At 40.9% G+C, this 17,680-nt stretch overlaps 1 protein-coding gene across 2 annotated transcripts; it reads left to right on the forward strand.

Annotated features, from left to right (window-relative positions):
• Window positions 1–896: 896 nt before the first annotated feature.
• LOC124865031 (monocyte to macrophage differentiation factor-like) lies at window positions 897–16,444 on the forward strand. Of its 2 annotated transcripts, none has more exons than XM_047360024.1 (7): window positions 897–1,170; window positions 11,710–11,791; window positions 11,881–12,041; window positions 13,664–13,738; window positions 13,828–13,929; window positions 14,674–14,743; window positions 15,079–16,444. In XM_047360024.1, exons 1-7 carry the CDS (start codon window positions 1,133–1,135, stop codon window positions 15,280–15,282), a joined length of 732 nt encoding a protein of 243 aa, XP_047215980.1. In that variant the 5' UTR covers window positions 897–1,132; the 3' UTR covers window positions 15,283–16,444. The 2 variants fall into 2 exon arrangements, with proteins under 2 accessions (XP_047215980.1, XP_047215979.1); XM_047360023.1 differs by lacking the exon at window positions 897–1,170 and adding an exon at window positions 9,820–10,241.
• Window positions 16,445–17,680: the final 1,236 nt, after the last annotated feature.

Here is a 17,680-nt window from a genome sequence, read left to right on the forward strand (position 1 = left end):
AATGGCTGCAATTTGAGGGAAACACTTTGACTTTGGACTTTGTACAAACATTAATGAGGATTCTTTTTTTTTTTTTTTTAAGTCCTGGTTCTTTAGAAACTACTAACTGCTGCCCTCTACTGCCACCATGTAACCTCCTCTTTGGTTCCTGAGACAAAGGCTGCTGTAATCTGCTGGGATTACATCTTTCACAAAATAATCAGAGGGACACTTTTCATGAGGAAACTCATTTGTCCACCCTTCTCCGGAGCTGATTCTGTTCCTATGTAGAGAAACATTTTCTGAGTAGCTATTTAGTGGAGCTCTCCAGCCTCTGTTTAGCCAGATGGCTTCCTCTGTCAATCCCCACTCACAGTCAAGATTAAGATTACAGACACACACTGGTTTGTCCTCAAATTTGCCTGTTACTAAATGTTTGCTTGTCGGCAGATGATGACGATACAATGCAGGGACTGATGAGCTACAAGTGCAGCTTAAGTTATTAAACAGGAGCTGAAATTACAGGTTAGAGGAACGAGGCGGATTAAAGTATTTTTACCACAAAGCCACAGACAGAAGGCACTGATCTGAAACAGAGAGGTGGGAGACGGAGAGAAGGCAGAGAGGACGGAGGGAGGGTGAGAAGGAGAGTAGTGGAGACGACAGATTGAAGAAGATCCAGAAGCTGAGACCTTCTGCCTTTCCTTCTTTCTAGGTTCTCCAAGGCCTCTGGGCCACCCAGCATGAAGCAGGCACCATGGGCTTTCTGGAAAATTACCAGGAGATTGACCCCGTCACTTTGAACCTTTGCATCCTTATCGCCAGCTACGTCATCTTGCTCCTGGTCTTCCTGATATCCTGTATCATGTACGACTGCCGGGGCAAAGATCCCACCAAAGAGTACGCCCCGGACCCGCAGCCCATTCAGTCTCCCATCAAGCTGGTGGTGATGCAGAGCACCTCTACTCCGATGGGCCGGTGGGACACAGCTAACATGATCACCACCTACCACGAGCCATCACACTCGGACTTCAGGGAGAAGAAGAGCACGATGGTCTGAAGGACAGCCAGATAAACTCTGTATATACCTCACGTTTTTTATTTCTGTTCAAACATTTGTTTTTTACATTTATTATTATTTTGTGCCGGTAAAATGTTGGGATTCAATCTACAAGGGACCAGGATTGGAAGGTAAGGGATACGCGTTGACGTCGTTAAGTAGTACGATGTGTGTGTGTGTGTGTGTGTGGGTGCGTAAAATCCCTCTCTATCTCAAGGATCCCGACAGCCTGCTGGCTGCTCTGGAGAGGAAATGTCACAACTAATAAAGCACAAGGAATAAAGGGGGAAGGGTTTGAGATTAAGGTCAGTGTTGGAAAAACAGACATGGAAAACGTGGAGCTGGAAAACTAACAAAATGTTTTTCACCTTGATTCTATTGGACTTTGTACTTCTCACTCAACATGACGATAAACGTTGTAAATTCAAAAAAGAGCAGAGCTCTGGTGAAACCTGACCTCTATGCAGGAGATGGTGTCCAACATGCAGTCCTGATGTGACAAACATTAGAAGCTCCATCTGAATGGGTCAGAACTAGCAGTCATAAATGTTTTAGTCTAAAATAGCTTTATGCGTCCTCTCACAGATTTCTGCAGTTTTTCAAATGTTTCAGAACATGAAACACATTTTAATATCAGACAAATATAACCCGAGCAAAAACAAAGGGCAGTTTTTAAATTATGATTTTATTTATTTAGGGAATACAGCTATAAGACCCAACCGGACTCTGTGTGAAATGTAATTTCCCCCTAAATCTGACAAGTGGTTGTGCCATCTTCGGCGGTAACAGCTGCCTTCAACGTTTCCTCTTCTCCGCAGAATTGTTTAAATTCTGCCACAATGGAGGGTTTTAGAAGCACACGGTCTGGTTACAGCATCTCAATCCGATCTAAACCTGGACTTTAACTAGGCCACTAGAAAACTTTCATTTTGTTTCTGTATTGTTAGCTATACTGAGGTGGACTTGCTTCTGTGCTTCGGATCATTGTCCAGTTGTGCTTGATGTTAAGGTCATGAACTGATGGTCGCACATTTTCCTTCAGGTAGAGAGCAAAAATGGTTCCATCATTCATGATTCTGAAGAAGCACAGCAGACCCAGACATCATACTACCACCACCATGCTTGACTGCAGGTGTGATGTTATTTTTCTGAAAAGCTGTCTTAGTTTTACACCACATGTAACAGGATCCACAGCTTCCTGAAATGTCCCATTTTCTCTCTTCAGTCCACAGAATATTTTGATCTCGGGGATCATTAAGATGTTTATGGTGTGTCTGAGAAGGGCCTTTGTGTTCTTTTGGGTCAGCAGTGGTTCTGGCCTTGGAACTCTACCATTTAGGCCATTTTGCCTGTAGAGCTTTAGATGTTGTTCTGGGTTGTTTAGTGACCTCCTGGATGTGTCATCAAAATGCTCTTAAAGTAAAATTGGTAGGCCAGTCGCTCCTGAGAAGGTTCTCCACTGTTCCATATTTTCTCCATTTGTGAATGTTGGCTCTGACTGTGGTTCCCTGGAGTCCCAGAAACTTGGAAATGGTTTTGTAGCCTTTCCAAAAGAGATTCAAAATATCAATTTTGAATCTCTTTAAAATGTGACATGAGGTGTTTCTTCTTGAGATCTTTTAGTCTGCTTCATGTTGTCCGACCGATTCTGTTTAAGAGATTTCTTGACCACAGATCTGGCTATATTCAGATCTGGATGTGACAAAGTTAAACCAAAAATTGCGTTCAATTTCAGATAATTCATGATCTGATAAGGGGCAATTACTTTTTCACAGCACTGTATTTTAATTGCACTGTTGCCTTGCAGCAAGAAGGTCCTGGGTTCGATTCCCGGCCTGGGGTCTTTCTGCATGGAGTTTGCATGTTCTCCCCGTGCATGCGTGGGTTCTCACCGGGTACTCCGGCTTCCTCCCACAGTCCAAAGACATGCCTGTTAGGTTAATTGGTCACTCTAAATTGCCCTTAGGTGTATGAATGAGTGTGTGCGTGGTTGTTTGTGTGTTGCCCTGTGATGGACTGGCGACCTGTCCAGGATGTACCCCGCCTTTCGCCCATAGACTGCTGGAGATAGGCACCAGCTCCCCCGCGACCCACTATGGAATAAGCGGTAGAAAATGACTGACTGACTGTATTTTAATTGGAATGCCCCACATGAGACAAGTCTCATGTTTGAAGAGTTTTAACTTACAACACTCATATCTTCCAAGTGGAAGTGGCTTTAAAATCCTGTTCATTCATCTGAGGCTTCATCTGTGTTTAATGTGTAACCAGAGCTCAGCTAACAAACAGCCACAGTGGTGTTATGAGAGGACATGAGTGTTTATCCATGGTGGGATTTATAAACCAGCCTTTAATGCGACAACAGTCTCCTCCACAACTTTTTACCTTTGATTACATTGGCGTTTGTATTCCTGTTTAAAACTTTTCCATGCTATTTGTTTTGCTCATAATCCATGAGGTCTTAAAGCTGTAATCTGCATAGGTTAGGTGGATCATTGACAGGATAATCAGGTCACATCTCCTCTGACATAAATGTCTTGTTTGTTTTTTTTGACTGAGCTCCAACTAGGTGGGAAACGTCAACTTTAACACCAAAGAAAGGAAAAACTCATTATCCAACACTGGTGTACAGCAGAAATAACATATTAAAATCCTTGTAACATTTCACATTTCAAGCCCACTTTAGTCTATTTGGAGTTAGAAACAAAGTGTCCAGTTGGTCTTCTACAACAAGCCATCATGTGTATATTGAGAATCTGTAGTCGCGCTGACCACGCTGGCCTCATGCCTGAGCTAAGACCTGGTGGCGTTTCATGCTAGCATGACATAATCTTGTCTTTATATTGTTGGTTTTATTTGGTTTTTTTATTTAAACAAATCTCCCTCTATAGTTTACAGAAACATCCCACATTTTTAGCTATCAGGAAGCTTTTGTTGGGATATTTAACATCTCATCTTGGGAGAAATTGTGGATTTAATTTAAATTCAATTCAATTCAATTCAATTCAAAGATACTTTATTGATCCCTGAGGGGGATTCCAGTACAACCCATCCAAACATACATCATGACACAAGACAAGGGGGGACGGGTCACCGAGGCTTTGCTGCCCACTCACAGGTGCTGCCCTTATTAGATGAGAAAAGAGGCCACATTAGGTAAGTAGAGGGAAAAAATCATATTTCACACTTTATCCTTAGCAGGATAATTAGGATAATAGTTTGAGATTGTAAAAAACCTCAGCACAAAGAAGCAACAAGTTGACAAAACAACATCATGCCGGGAACGGTGAAGGTGGTGTGAGGGGTGCATATGTTTATCTTGAGCATGTGTGTGTGTGCAAGTGAGTGTGTGCAAGTGAGTCCATGAAGCATTGTCACCGAGGCCATTGTCCTTGATGGTTCGTTGGAATGTACATCAACCGCCACAAAGTTCTGAGCAGGTCCACAGATGTCCTCAGGGAAGGGAGGGAGCAGAGGGAGCAGAGCGTCATGGTTACATAACTTCCAGGAGAAGTTGAAGATAACCAGCCATCAAGGCCGTGCAGGGGAGCCAGATTCAGAAAAACAATAATTATTTGGGTTAGGCTGACTCTTAATTTTCCGTCAGCCTTGAGAGTCTCGCTGGTGCTTCTCAAAGGCAATTCCAAACAGCCAAATTCCTGGTCTTTCTGCCAGATCCAAGCGAACAACTTTCTCCAAGATTTATCCCATTTCACCCCTGAGTCCAGGAACCGCAACCTGCCTGCGATCCTGTATAAGGATCACATCCAGTCTGCGATTCAGCTCACGTAACATCTCAGTCTGAGTGTTGATCGCTCTGAAGATCCCATCATACATGCCAGGCAGCCTTACAATGACCAGAACAGATGCTGACATTCTCCCAATTTCCCGATATGCCAGGTAACCGCTGACTCCAAAAAGTAGAAATCCTGATATCAAACATCCAATTATATACATATCTTCCACATCCTCGACTGACATTATCGACAAACACACAATCCTCCACTTCTGCCAGGAGTCCATCGTGTATCCGGAGAAAAATGTCCCGTCCGGGCAAGTGGGCTCTCCCAACCCCTGTCTTCTCGTCGAGAAAATTTGATCAATTGCATTGAGAGACCAGCTGAACAAATCCATAATTTGGAAGAATTTGGAAGATATGCAAAAAGAGTGCTTTGCATCAACCTTGTGTGTGTTGGAACCCTTGCCTACCCAGAACCCTGAATTGCTCCCCACTCAACTGACCCAAACTCTCATCTCAGATGACAGGAATTCAGTTAGGATGTTCAAGAACCACCAAGGACTCACCAAGGCTGATGCCTTCAACGTGACTAATGACAAAGATCGTTTGTTTTATTTGTTTAATGGTATCGTCTGTTGCATCCTGGTGCATTCGGGAAGAAGTCATGCCAGATGATTGACTGGGACATGCTAGGATCATGAATATATGTTGGTGGGAAATGCCATGGAAATTAGTACCAGTCTAGCCACATTAAGCCAGGTCTTCATCAAGTACATTAATTAAGGTCTTTACTAAAGTTGTTTCCCAGTAAGGTTCTTATGTATATGTGAGAATGATCCTGTGCTGCCTTAGATTTCCATTCTCATCCCAACCTAGCCATTTTCTATCTGACCTCTGTTCGAATTTGTTTCTCCTGTCCTCCAACCTTCCCCTACATCAGCAAAATGCTCAGCGAGAGGAGTGGATTTATCTCTCCTGCAGCACAATGAGTACAACTACGATACAGTACTATCATCATTCTGAAAACAGTAAACTGATACTGAACAAGAATGAAGTACGCTGCCTTCTTCTCTGATTACCATCCTCTGGAACTGTCCCATAAAGGACCAGTTTAAGTTCTGGGAAATAAAAAAGCTATGATCTTAATAGAAATCTGTATTTAATAATTAGAAAAGGAAAGTTTATCAGTTTTAGAATTAGAGGTGAAGGAGATTTTGGTGCATTCTTCATCTACATGTGTTCTGCTTCTAACTGGAAAATAAAAATCAGATAAGTTCTGAAGTGAGATTAAATCAAGACACAGACTACTTATGACCCATTCCAGTTTTACTTATCAGTCCTGCAAAATACCGACAAAGCTGTGTAAAATAGCTGCAATCCATATCCACCTGCAGACCAACAGCACCTGTTCAGTTTAACATTAACTGGACACCACAAAGTGACCATGTTTTATTTAACAGACTCATAGATCAGAGCTTCCAGCTTGTGTTGCTAAAGCTGAGCAGAAATAGATCTAAGAAAGCCGCCTAGTGCTCAGTGTAATCCTGACACGTCTAGGAACGGTGCAAAATCATGGATCTCATTCATAAAATAGAACCTCTGTATTGTCAGTACAGCCTGGAAGGTTTGGTCAAGCGCTATATTCATTCATTTGTTTTTAAAATAATCTTTTTTACATAAACGTGGTTTCTCATGTCCAACCTTTTTAATTCACCTGAATAATTAACTCACCAATACTTTTAAAATAGGAGTAGAAAAATCTAGCTGCTGTTACCAGATTACTGGAACACAGGTACTTTAAATAGACTATAAAATAGGTTGTTTTTACAGATTCTGGCATTTAATGGGCACAAAGATTACCTGGGAACAGGAAGACAGCCATGATTCTCGGCCTAAAGCATCAGCGTTTAGACAATGAACCTGCAAAAATGAATTAAACAGGATGAAGCAGACCTGCTGGCCTGCATGGTTTAAATTGACAGATGAAGCTGAAGGAAAGCTGAGGGAACGAGAAGCAGGTCTGAATTAACGGCAGCCTGATCAAAGTAGAACAGTCTGGCACGATCTGCCTGTGCTAGGTTTTGGGTTTGAGTTCCTAGTCTGTTATCTCTTACGTTCTTCAGTTGCTGTTATTTTAGTTCATAGTTTAGATTCATTAATCCACCCTTGTGTTTAGATTACTTTCTTGGATTCGAGGATTAGATGAGTTAGCTTATATTTCTTTATAGGTCTGGTTCCTCTCTGTTTATGTTCTTTGGTTGGTTTCATTGTTGAATTATTCCTGTTCACTTAGATGTTTTGTTGTTCCCCCTGGTCTCCCTGCTCCTCTGTGTTAATTAGCACCCCTCCTCCAGGTGCTTGGCTTCTCCCTCACACCAGCTGTTCCTGATTATCTCCCTGTGTTCATTGGTTCATTCTCCACCCTTCCTCAGCATGTATACTCTCTGGTTTTCTTTGGCGCGACTGGATTCTCCTGCTTGCTACCTGTTGTCATGCCTAATTGTTCCATGCCTGCTTCTGCCCTGATCCGTACGAGCCTTGTTGATCTGCCTGCGACCCAAGACCTGGAAATATTGTAAGCTCCTGCTTTCTAAATATTAAAATAACTCTTTACTCACCATGCCGCTTCCTCGCTCTGCTCTGCACCTTGGTCCCGCAAAAATCCAGCAAATCCTGACAGCCTGACCTTTACCCTGTAATACAACTAATTATGAAGTTCATATCAAAGATAAAATGACAGCAAATTCCCATGTTTCCAACTTTCAAGTTCTCACCTCACCAGGTAACTTACATTGGATGCAGGAGAATAAAGAACATATCAGGAGCAGGTTGGTCTTTGTAGTCCGGGTCACACTTATCAGTGCTTTCAGAGTAAAATAATAATAATAGTTATAAAAACAAGGTGAAGAATCTAAAACTACAGTTAGATTGTTGCATTACTATGATAAGACGTCTTATAAAAATATTAGAAATCTGAACACGAGAACAAGGAATAAACCAAGATTCACTTTATTTTCCCCTCAGGGGCAATTCGTTTTGCAGCCAGTAAAGAACAAATGCAAATAAAAAGTTGAAGGAACATGAACATGGAACATGCACTGGCAAACCTAAACCAAATATCTTCAGTCATGTAGTATTTTATCATCGATCTGCTAAAAAAAACGTGCTTTCTGCTCAGGTACAAACTCAGAGAAGAAAAATGCAGAGAAGCAACTAGAAGGAACGTTGTGATCTGATGGTACACATGCAGACCAGCAGTGTAAATGATTGGACATGTAACGAGCTGGCATGTCCACGTTGGGCACCAGAGAACAACAGAGTAACAGGCAGTTGCTGGAGCATCTGACAGTGAAGGTCCCGTTTTCTCCTCTGGTGATCCCTCCCTCTGCTGCCTGTTCCAGACCTGATGGCTCTTTGCAAATAAAGTCATTAACACACCTACTCAAATCAGTTACATTCAGTACGGGGAGTCATGGTGCCATGGTGCTGCTCTTCAGCGTATGTGTGACAATAGAGGTGTGAGCGAAACTAAGCAGGGGGTGGATAAACTGGCAACAAAACAAGAAGACATTGTCCCCAGAATGATGTCTGTTTTGAAAATTAGATTTTAAAAACTATTTTTTTTTGTCTGATTCAATACTCTGCTCTAATTAGTACAGCAACTGTTATGTGCATAATAAATACTGAAATTACTGAGAAATTCAGCTACTGCTTGGAAGTCTTCCTCAAGGCAGAAACTTACTGAGGTTTATTTCTGAAGTTGAGTACAGAGCTAAGTTTATTAATCCCTCTGTGTTCTTACGTAAACACTCCCTTGTAGCTAAAAGGCCCTAAACAAGTCACAGTGGTATTATGTAACCGGGCTTTAACAGCTTGACATGGCAGTGTGGACAGTTCACTGTCTGGCTCCATGCCACAACGCAGCTTTCCCCTCAGATCCCAAAGTGTTGTTGTATTGGAGACGTTTTTCCACGGAGCAACGAGGAAACATAGCGTGGTCTGGTCTGGTGTGTCTCTGTCTTCTGCTGAATCTGTTGCTTTATCGTTTGAAAGAAAGATACAGAAACATCTTAGTGTGACGGTCAGAAAAATACACATCTAAGAAATAATTAATAATGAATATTAATATTGAATTATTTTTTAAGTATTTTCAGGATGCAGTATTTGCCAAATCAAATTTGACATTAAGTAATTCCTGAAAATCAAACAATTTATCCAAAAATATCAAACAAACACACACATTAGATGTGTCTTCTGACTGGAAATGATTCGGAGCGGCTCAGCCTGAGTCCCAAATCTGACAGAGAATCTGTCTAGAGAGCTACTGATTAAGGTGATGGTAAGGAGGCCTTCTGAAGATTTTCGCATCGATTATTGAGAGGAGTATAAATAATTAACCCATTTTCCCAATAAAATGTCAGTGTTTTTTTAAACTGATGCTCTTTTTACATTTTTATATTATCATTTGAGAGATGCGTGCCTCGAGCACAAACCTTCTGGCCAGGGGTCTGGATAATTCTGGGCTTGATGTAGAAGGCGACTGGACTTCTCTTGTTACTTCAAGACGTTTCACCTCTCATCCAAAAAAGGATTCTTCAGGTTTGGACATGGGTTATGAATAGGCCAGCTGATTGGTTTGTAGCTGAATTGCTGTGCAGGTTAACTAATCAGATGTTGGGATATGATGACCCATAATAAAACTTAAAATACTAAAATAACTAGAAAGGATTTTAGCATTTAACCTTTAATTATTTATTTAAATTGTGTATTTGGTAAATGAGTGACACAATTAATTGAGATATTTATCCTTTTTTATGTATTTATAATAGTTTTCAATTATTGTATCACATGGAAATAATATTTTCACTAATTAATTGTTTGCTTAGTCCAGAATAATACCTGTGGTTGCTTTCATTTGGGCCAGGATCATTTGATCAACGTCTGACGATAACTATCAGGAAGCCGCCTACCTCAGATCTGATTGGTCCATATGCCGACAGCCTCTCCCTGATTGGCTCAGGCCATTGCCAGTCATCTAACTCAGCGCCGGTAAAGCGCAGAGGGGTTGGGATGTATTTACCGGCGGGGCTGCTTGCCTTCAGGGCGCTTTGGGTTTCCGCCTGTCAGCCGCTGGTGCTTACGGATATTTCCAGATGAGGCGTTGATTCGGTGTTGATTCGGAGTTGGTTCGGTGTTGATTCGGTGTTTCCAGCAGAATGACGTCGAGAAAAAGACTAAAATGGAGCTTCAGCTGGGGGCGGTGCCTTGTAGCCGCGGTTAGCTTGTAGCTAGCTGGATGTTAGGCCTTTCGTTTCCTGCTGCTCCTCATGCAGGTTTATTGTTTTATTCCTCCTTAAATAAAGCAGGTCTTTGATGGTTTTATTTGCTGGGAGAAATAATGTTTTACTTCCCTCCGTGGACTGCAAAAGGAGCCGATATGAAAGGTCTTAACAGTTTTCCAAAGTAAGTAATGGGAGTTTTGGCTCTTTTAGAATAAAAATGAGATGTTTTCATGTAAATAAAATGTCACAACACTTTCTAAAATACACAGTAATGTTGGATTAGAAGCTGACTAATCAATAATAAATCTTATTGTTTTAATTAGTTGCTGGATGCCTGTTGATCTATGAAAATAAGTTTCACCCTGATGCTCTGATATAAGGGAAGGAATCACTTCCTGCCTCTTTGTTTTACATATGAATGAATCCTTGTTTATATTAAATAAGTTTGAGTTTTTGGTACTATTATTAGGACACGTCATAAAACGTCTAGTGTCAAAAGGGTTTTGCAATCAAGTAAATAACATTTCTTGGTGTTATTATTATCATGTAAAAGAAGAAAATGTCCCATATTTTATAATAGAAACATGTGTTTAAGCACTAAATCAGGCTGAAAGCATAAGCTGTGTTAAATAGTATGCGTTATTGCATTATTATACACCTGCTCAGATGGTGACTACACTATAATAGACTCCAGGTTCTCTATCTGTGCTGGAAAGTACCCCTGGTGATGCAGGCTCAGAAGAAATGATCAACTATTTATAAGGCAAAAAAAATCACAATCATAAACTGTAAATGAAATGTTTAGATTCAAATGGGCAAAAAAGAAAAAGATGAATTGATTAGTGCCTTATTATTTTGTGAACCCTCATATGACTGAAGAAGGGAGGCTGATGGATGGGTTGTTCTTACCTCTGAGCCAGAACTGGGAATGATGGTGTTGCTAATTAGATTGCTCGTTAACCAGGCTAACAACTACTAGCAGCAGGCAATGGACTCGTATTTATCTGTTCATTATGCCTCTAAACAAGGTCGCTAACAAACGTTGTCTCCTGCTATGAATAGAAGGTGACAGCAGCAATCGTTTTTAAATATATGGCTGCCATGTTGGATTTTGAGGTCTGGGTTGGTGAGAAATGACTTGCTTCAGAGGGTCTCCCTGTTTGTGTTTCCAACTTGGAAAATCAGACATTTGAGTAAAAATGGAGCACAAAATAAACCAAGCATGCAGCTCATGTGAATAAGAACATTTCCTTTGGTTTGTTTTTTCTTCAATCATCTAGAGTAACAGGATGCTTCAGGAATATGAAGATATGGGACACGGCATTGTGGTTTCACATAGATGTGCAGATTTCTTGTTTGCATTCAGACACTAACTACGTCGTCAACAACAAAAATCACATTTTCATTTTCATCTAAACAGTTTACTTTCCTGCAAAAATCCCAAACAATTATTCTTTTATCCTAGTTCATTTTTAACAGCCAAATTTAGCATTTATTTCAAACCACAATATATAAAAACCTTTACATAGACTTCAGCCCATTTCAAAGCAACCTGGTTCACATTCTGACCCAGACAGAGGTTCTGTTCGTTTTCTGTAGTGAAAAGGGCAGAGTGTGAAAGATCTGTGATGGTTTATTTTTGGTTTTAGATTCATGAACAGACGGGCTTCTGCTAACTGCCGCTACCAGCCCACCGTCTACGAACATGCTGCAAACTGCTACACTCATGCCGTGAGTCGCTTAAAATCCCACTGAAAGCCGCCGATCTGCTCCGATGTGGAAAAGTTTGATAATTGTGGGTTTTTTTCTCGTCTCCGTAGCTCCTCATCGTCCCGGCCTTCGTGGGCATGACGTTCCTGCACTGCTTGTCCAACAACAACTGGGAGAGGGTCACGGCCTGGGTGTATGGACTGGGTCTGTGCGCCCTCTTTGTGGTCTCCACTGTGTTTCATATCATCACCTGGAAAAAGAGCCACATGAGGTGAGAAAGAGAAGCATTCATTAGCATCTCCTCCTCACAACCAAGCCTTCATTTAGATGTTTGTTCCAACTAGTGTTGATTTCTTTCACCTGTATATCCTACAGATTCATTTCAGTCAGTGACACGAAATCCTGACGATTCTGGATCCCAGTTGATGAAAACCCAAAATTCTGGTTCTTAGAAAATTACAAACAATATTATAATATTACATCAGACCAATGAAAATCTTTTTTTACAGAAATGTGGACCAACTGAACAGTGTCTCCATGTTCTGTGCAGAACCTGTACTTAGTTCTTGGTCTGGGCTCCTTTTGCATGATTTACTGCATCAGTGCAGCATGGCATGGAGGCTGATCTGCCTGTGGTTCTGCTGAGGTGTACAGGAAGCCCAGCTTGCTTTGATGGCAACCTGGGCTTTCAGCTCATCTGCTTTGTTCATTCTGGTGTCTCTCATCTTCCTCTTGACAATAGAATTTCTATGGGGTTCTGTTCAGGCCAGTTTGCTGGTGGTACCAAGGAGATTTAAGCAGGCAATGCTACCTCCGATGTGGGCCGGTACCAAGTCCTGCTGAAGAATGAAATTAGCATCACCATAAAACTTGGCTGAAGAAGGAAGCATGAAGCATCTAAACTGTCCTGGTAGATCGCTCCTCTGACTTTGGTCCTGATAAAACCCAGTGGGCTGGACCAGTAATGTGGATTCTGGACCTCTCCACTCTTCCTCCAGACTGAAACCTTGATTTCCAAATAAAATGCAAACTTTACTTTCATCTGAGAAGAGGACTTTGGACCACTAAGCAACAGTCCAGTTCTGTTTCTCCTCCGCCCAGGCCCGGTGGTTCTGATGTTGTCTCTGGTTCAGGAGTGGTTTGACAGGAGGAATGTGACATTTGCAGACTATGTCTGAGTGTGGTGGATCTTGAAGTTCTGACTCCAGCTGCAGTCCACGCCTGGTGAATCGCCGCCTAACTCTTTTATGGGCTTTGCTTCATAAAAGCACGCTTTCTCCAACCACTCTTTTTCCTTCCACTCAACTTTCCATAACATACCCATAGCATCACATTTCTGTCTAAAACTCTTTTGTGTTTTGGTCTGATGTAATATTCTAGTCTTCTGAGAAACTAAATTTTAGGGTTTTTACAAACTGTAAACCAGAATCATCAAAATGGCTAAAAACAGATTCTTCACCAATATCATTCTGTGTGTAAAGAATCTAAATTACACACGTTATTAGGTTATAAAGGCAAATCTGTATTAAGGGATTTATTAATTTTATCTTGTCTTCAAAAAATAAAAGAATTCATTTTGGTTTTTTTATTTTAAATCTGACATTTTCCTTAAGATACAAATCAGAATTAATTATTATAAAGTACATTAAAGGTGTAATGACACATTTAGAGGGAAATCTGGGTTATCAATGCTGAATAATTCAGTCCACATCGACCATAAATCATTCTAAAATAAAGGTTTTCTAGATCCCAGGCTGCGTGTTTCTGTTGCTACTGTTATATAACAGGTTTACATTCATGTCGAGCAGCAGCCCTAATCTGGAAGATAGAGGAGACAGAGGAGCATGTCAGTGAGGTCCAATTAACCAGTTTACCCGTCCTTATCTGTTGCAGGTCAGTGGAGCAATGCTTCCACATGTGTGACAGAGTGGTCATCTATTTCTTCATCGCTGCCTCTTACACACCTTGGTGAGTGTCAAGCTGAGAGCGGTGCACCCTCATGGAGTTCAAAACCAAACCTTATGTTGGGTGAATTATGTGTTCTTGTCTTCGCTCAGGCTGAACCTGCGAGAACTTGGCCCTTTAGCAGCACACATGCGCTGGTTTGTGTGGCTCATGGCTGCAGCTGGAACCATTTATGTCTTCAACTATCATGAGAAGTGAGTTTATGTCCAGATTATAGCAGTTAGTGGCTGTGGATGTGAAAGCAAACAAATTCTAGTTATTTTTATTGATGGACAAAACAACACTTTCTACAGGAGCTGAAGGCAGGCTCATGAAGACCCTCAACCAATCAAAATATGACAAAAAACACATATTATTCCAGCCTTTAATCTGTATAAAGCTTCAAAAATAATAAACTAGTCAGGCTAGCAGCTTGTTGTCCCTGATCTTCCTGCTTTGTTTTAATTATGTTAAGGTCAAAAGGTCAATGCACCCCAGAGAGCTGCATTCACTGTCGCTGCTCCTCATTTCTAAACAGTTTCACACCAGCTGGTGTTTATTAAACGGTTTGCAGCCCTGATGATGAACACCAATCAGACGTCAGAACGCAGGTCCGGCTGGTAACGAGTTCACAAACACTGTTGTAAAGTTCTGTGCTTATAAATCAGACATATGATGTTTTTACTTTAATTACTTTGACAATAAATGCACAGCTGTATTTTCTTTCATCGATGGGATTTATCAGATCGGTTTATGACAAACTCACTGCAGCTCATTGACTAGAAGATGATGCGACTTCAGGCTCGCCCTGCTGAAAACTAAACCTGTTCTCTGCTGCTTTTTTAACCAGTTAAAAACTGGCTGCAGCTCCAGTTTAGCTTTAGTCTCCTCACTTTCCTGAAGATTTCACTTTCCAGAATTTCCACCAGTCCTCATTTAGGGCATGTTTGTCTTCCCAGGTATAAACTGGTGGAGCTGGCCTTCTATCTGACTATGGGATTTTTTCCTGCTTCAGTCATGACCTCAATGGTAAGAAGATCCAACCACTTTGTTCTGATGTCCTAAGATCTCTTTCAGCTTGAGTTCATCAGAAATGGCTTTAATAACAAATTACAGATTATGATCATTTTCTCATATTTGTCTTATATTTAACACCAGAATATAATGTTGGTGGAAAAAACGTTTTGAAGCATTCTGAAGAAAGCTCTCTACCGCCATCTTGTGGTCGTTAAGAGTATATCCCCTTTGATTTTCGGTGTGCTTCAGCATCTAGAATGTCTTAGAAGATTATTCACTGATGTCATTTTAAAGTGTTGATGAACTTCTGGCAGTATTTTGTAGTAAAGTGTGTTTTGTGTTTATAGAGCAACACGGACGGTCTGCACGAGCTGGCGTGTGGAGGACTCATCTACTGCCTCGGCGTGTTCTTCTTCAAGAGTGACGGCGTCATCCCGTTCGCCCACGCCATCTGGCACGTGTTCGTGGCGCTGGCTGCGGCCGTGCACTACTACGCCATCTGGAAGTACCTGTACTACGCTGCCAGTTCGGAGTCCCTCCTCCAGTCCTGACCTACTTTCAACCTGAGCACAGGCAGCCAAGCCCCCCACTGCCCACTTAAGCTGCAACAGTAGAAGTTTACGAAAACGACGACCATAACTTGTTTACTGTTTTCTTCCAGGAGGAGAGCAGGGTCATCAGTGTCCTCTGATGAATAATAAGTGTTTGTAGGAGAAGAAACACTCAAAGCTGAGTATTTGTGACATTTGATAGCATCTTTTTTAAGCACTTGAATCGAGTCACATTCCTCTTGAAGCCTCGATGCATTTCAGCAGGAGAAAGTAAGGTGCTAAACATCTGCTTTAATCAGCAGCTCTTATTGTTCCCATTAGAAGAAACCAAAGTTCGAAATAAAGGTAGCAGCACAAAAACTTTGCCAAAGTAAGGTTTAAATATCACATCTGAATTAAAAATGTCAACAAATTGATTAACAAAGAAGTAAGGTAGTTGTTTTCTTTTCTCTGAACCAGAAATGTAGCGATGAAATGTGAAGAGGTGTAAGTCAGCTGTGTGCTGGCAGGTTAGCTAAAAGCTCCTCATGCTTTCTTTTTCAAACAGTTCAACGTGCACTATCTTTGTTCAATGCACGCTCACTCGTAACCTTTTCTAGAGAGGCCTGAGTTCTCCTGTAAGTTCTTGGCTCCCTCTGGTGGTAGGTGATGTGCAGGAGCTTTCCTCAGTATTTTAAGGTTTCAGGAGAAACTGGTAGATGTTAATGAGCCAAATGAGGAGACTCCCAATTAAAAGCAGTGTTTTTTTTATAAAGTGTGTCTTTCTGTGAGTGTGTGTGTGCTGTAACATTTCCTGTCATGTTTTTAATTTTTGCACATCTATGGTGAACAGTGTTTCATATCATGAGGATATTCTGATCAGAGTTTGTTTTTGTACCTTTGCTTCCTGTCCATGTTTTCCTCCTACTGATGTCTGAAACCGAATCACTGCACAGAGTGTAATAATCATGACTAAATCCTCTTAACTAGGCTGTTTTGTATTTTCTATCTTGTGCTTTTCTGTTGTTGATTACATGGTCCTGGCCTCTTGCAGAGATTACTTGCTTTATTGGTGTTTGTTTTACTAGCTGGTAATGGTGCTGCATAAAATATGAACGCTCCTCCACTGTACTGAAAATCACTTTGGTAATGTGACAATAAAGGCAACAATGTCTGCAGCTCAGTATGTTGACTTTATTTACTGAAACTTAGTCTGCATTGCTTTCACTAAACAAAAATATAAGGATCTGTGATGAAGTCAAAAGTCATTCATTAATTTGTAATTAAAATATCAATCTAGAAAAAATATTCTGTACTTTTAAATGAAGCTTTGTAACCTAGTGCAATTAAAATCCCTGAAAAGTTTTTGTACCTATAGAGATTTATATTTGTGATGCAGTGTTTGAAAATTTGTCTCAAATTCTGACCCTTCTTAAGTCATCACTGCCTGACATTATTTTCAGTTTCATATAAAACTTCACTATTTTAAATAGATTGTTCATTTAAATATAGCAAATACATTAAAAGGTCTGTATTTAATATGCAAATTAGCAGTTAGGCAACATTTGATACAACTCTCACCACTAGATGTCAGCAAAGTGCTTCCAACATGATCTTTGGTATGTGTGGAATATGCATCAATAGGCGTTACCTGTACTACATTAATGTAGCTATAAAATGTTACACTGAGAAAAGTGTTTATCACTCCATTCAATCTTTATACGCCCATCTGCAGTCAGTTTTCCCAAAGCATCATGTCAGGCAAAATGAAAGTTCAAACCTTCAAATTAGTGCTACATGTGTTGGTTGGAAGGGAACTCCTATCCAATCTGGCTGTGGCTGCAGTGAAATGCTCTCCTTCATTTGGCACGTCTACAGACAAAACATGTGGTAGCTGAAGCTAATTATTGAGTCTAAGTATGCAGGAGGATCATTTAGAGATACTGTAGGTTCTCAGGGCTTCCCTAAAAGGAAACTGGACTTCTCTTGTTTCTCCAAGATGTTTCACCTCCCACCAAAATGCTTCATCATGTCTGCACATGGTTGGAAGTAACAGGCTTATAAATTGTAGTTATAGTCATGGCTCAACCCTCTATTCAGTTTAGTGTTTGGGTCATCACTTAAAACCAAAACATGTGACCAAAGGATACCAACATGTGAGTTGTTTCGGTCACACGTGTGAGTGGTTGTAAAAGCAGCAGGAGATGAGTCAATGTTCCTGTTTAGATATTTAAAAGATGGAACCTCAAACCATTGTTTGTTTCACTCTGTTGAGAAGCACCTGTCCAGAACATGCATATTCTCTGTGGCTCTGGACTGCATATACCACATCGCTGAACTTTGTGTGAACTAGTCAAATAATAGGGGACAAAGTCCAGTTTGTTTAATCTAAAGATCATTTGGAGAAAATGGTTGCTTT

Source organism: Girardinichthys multiradiatus, chromosome Y (genome assembly GCF_021462225.1).
Source record: "Girardinichthys multiradiatus isolate DD_20200921_A chromosome Y, DD_fGirMul_XY1, whole genome shotgun sequence".
In the NCBI taxonomy this organism is placed as follows: Eukaryota; Metazoa; Chordata; class Actinopteri; order Cyprinodontiformes; family Goodeidae; genus Girardinichthys; species Girardinichthys multiradiatus.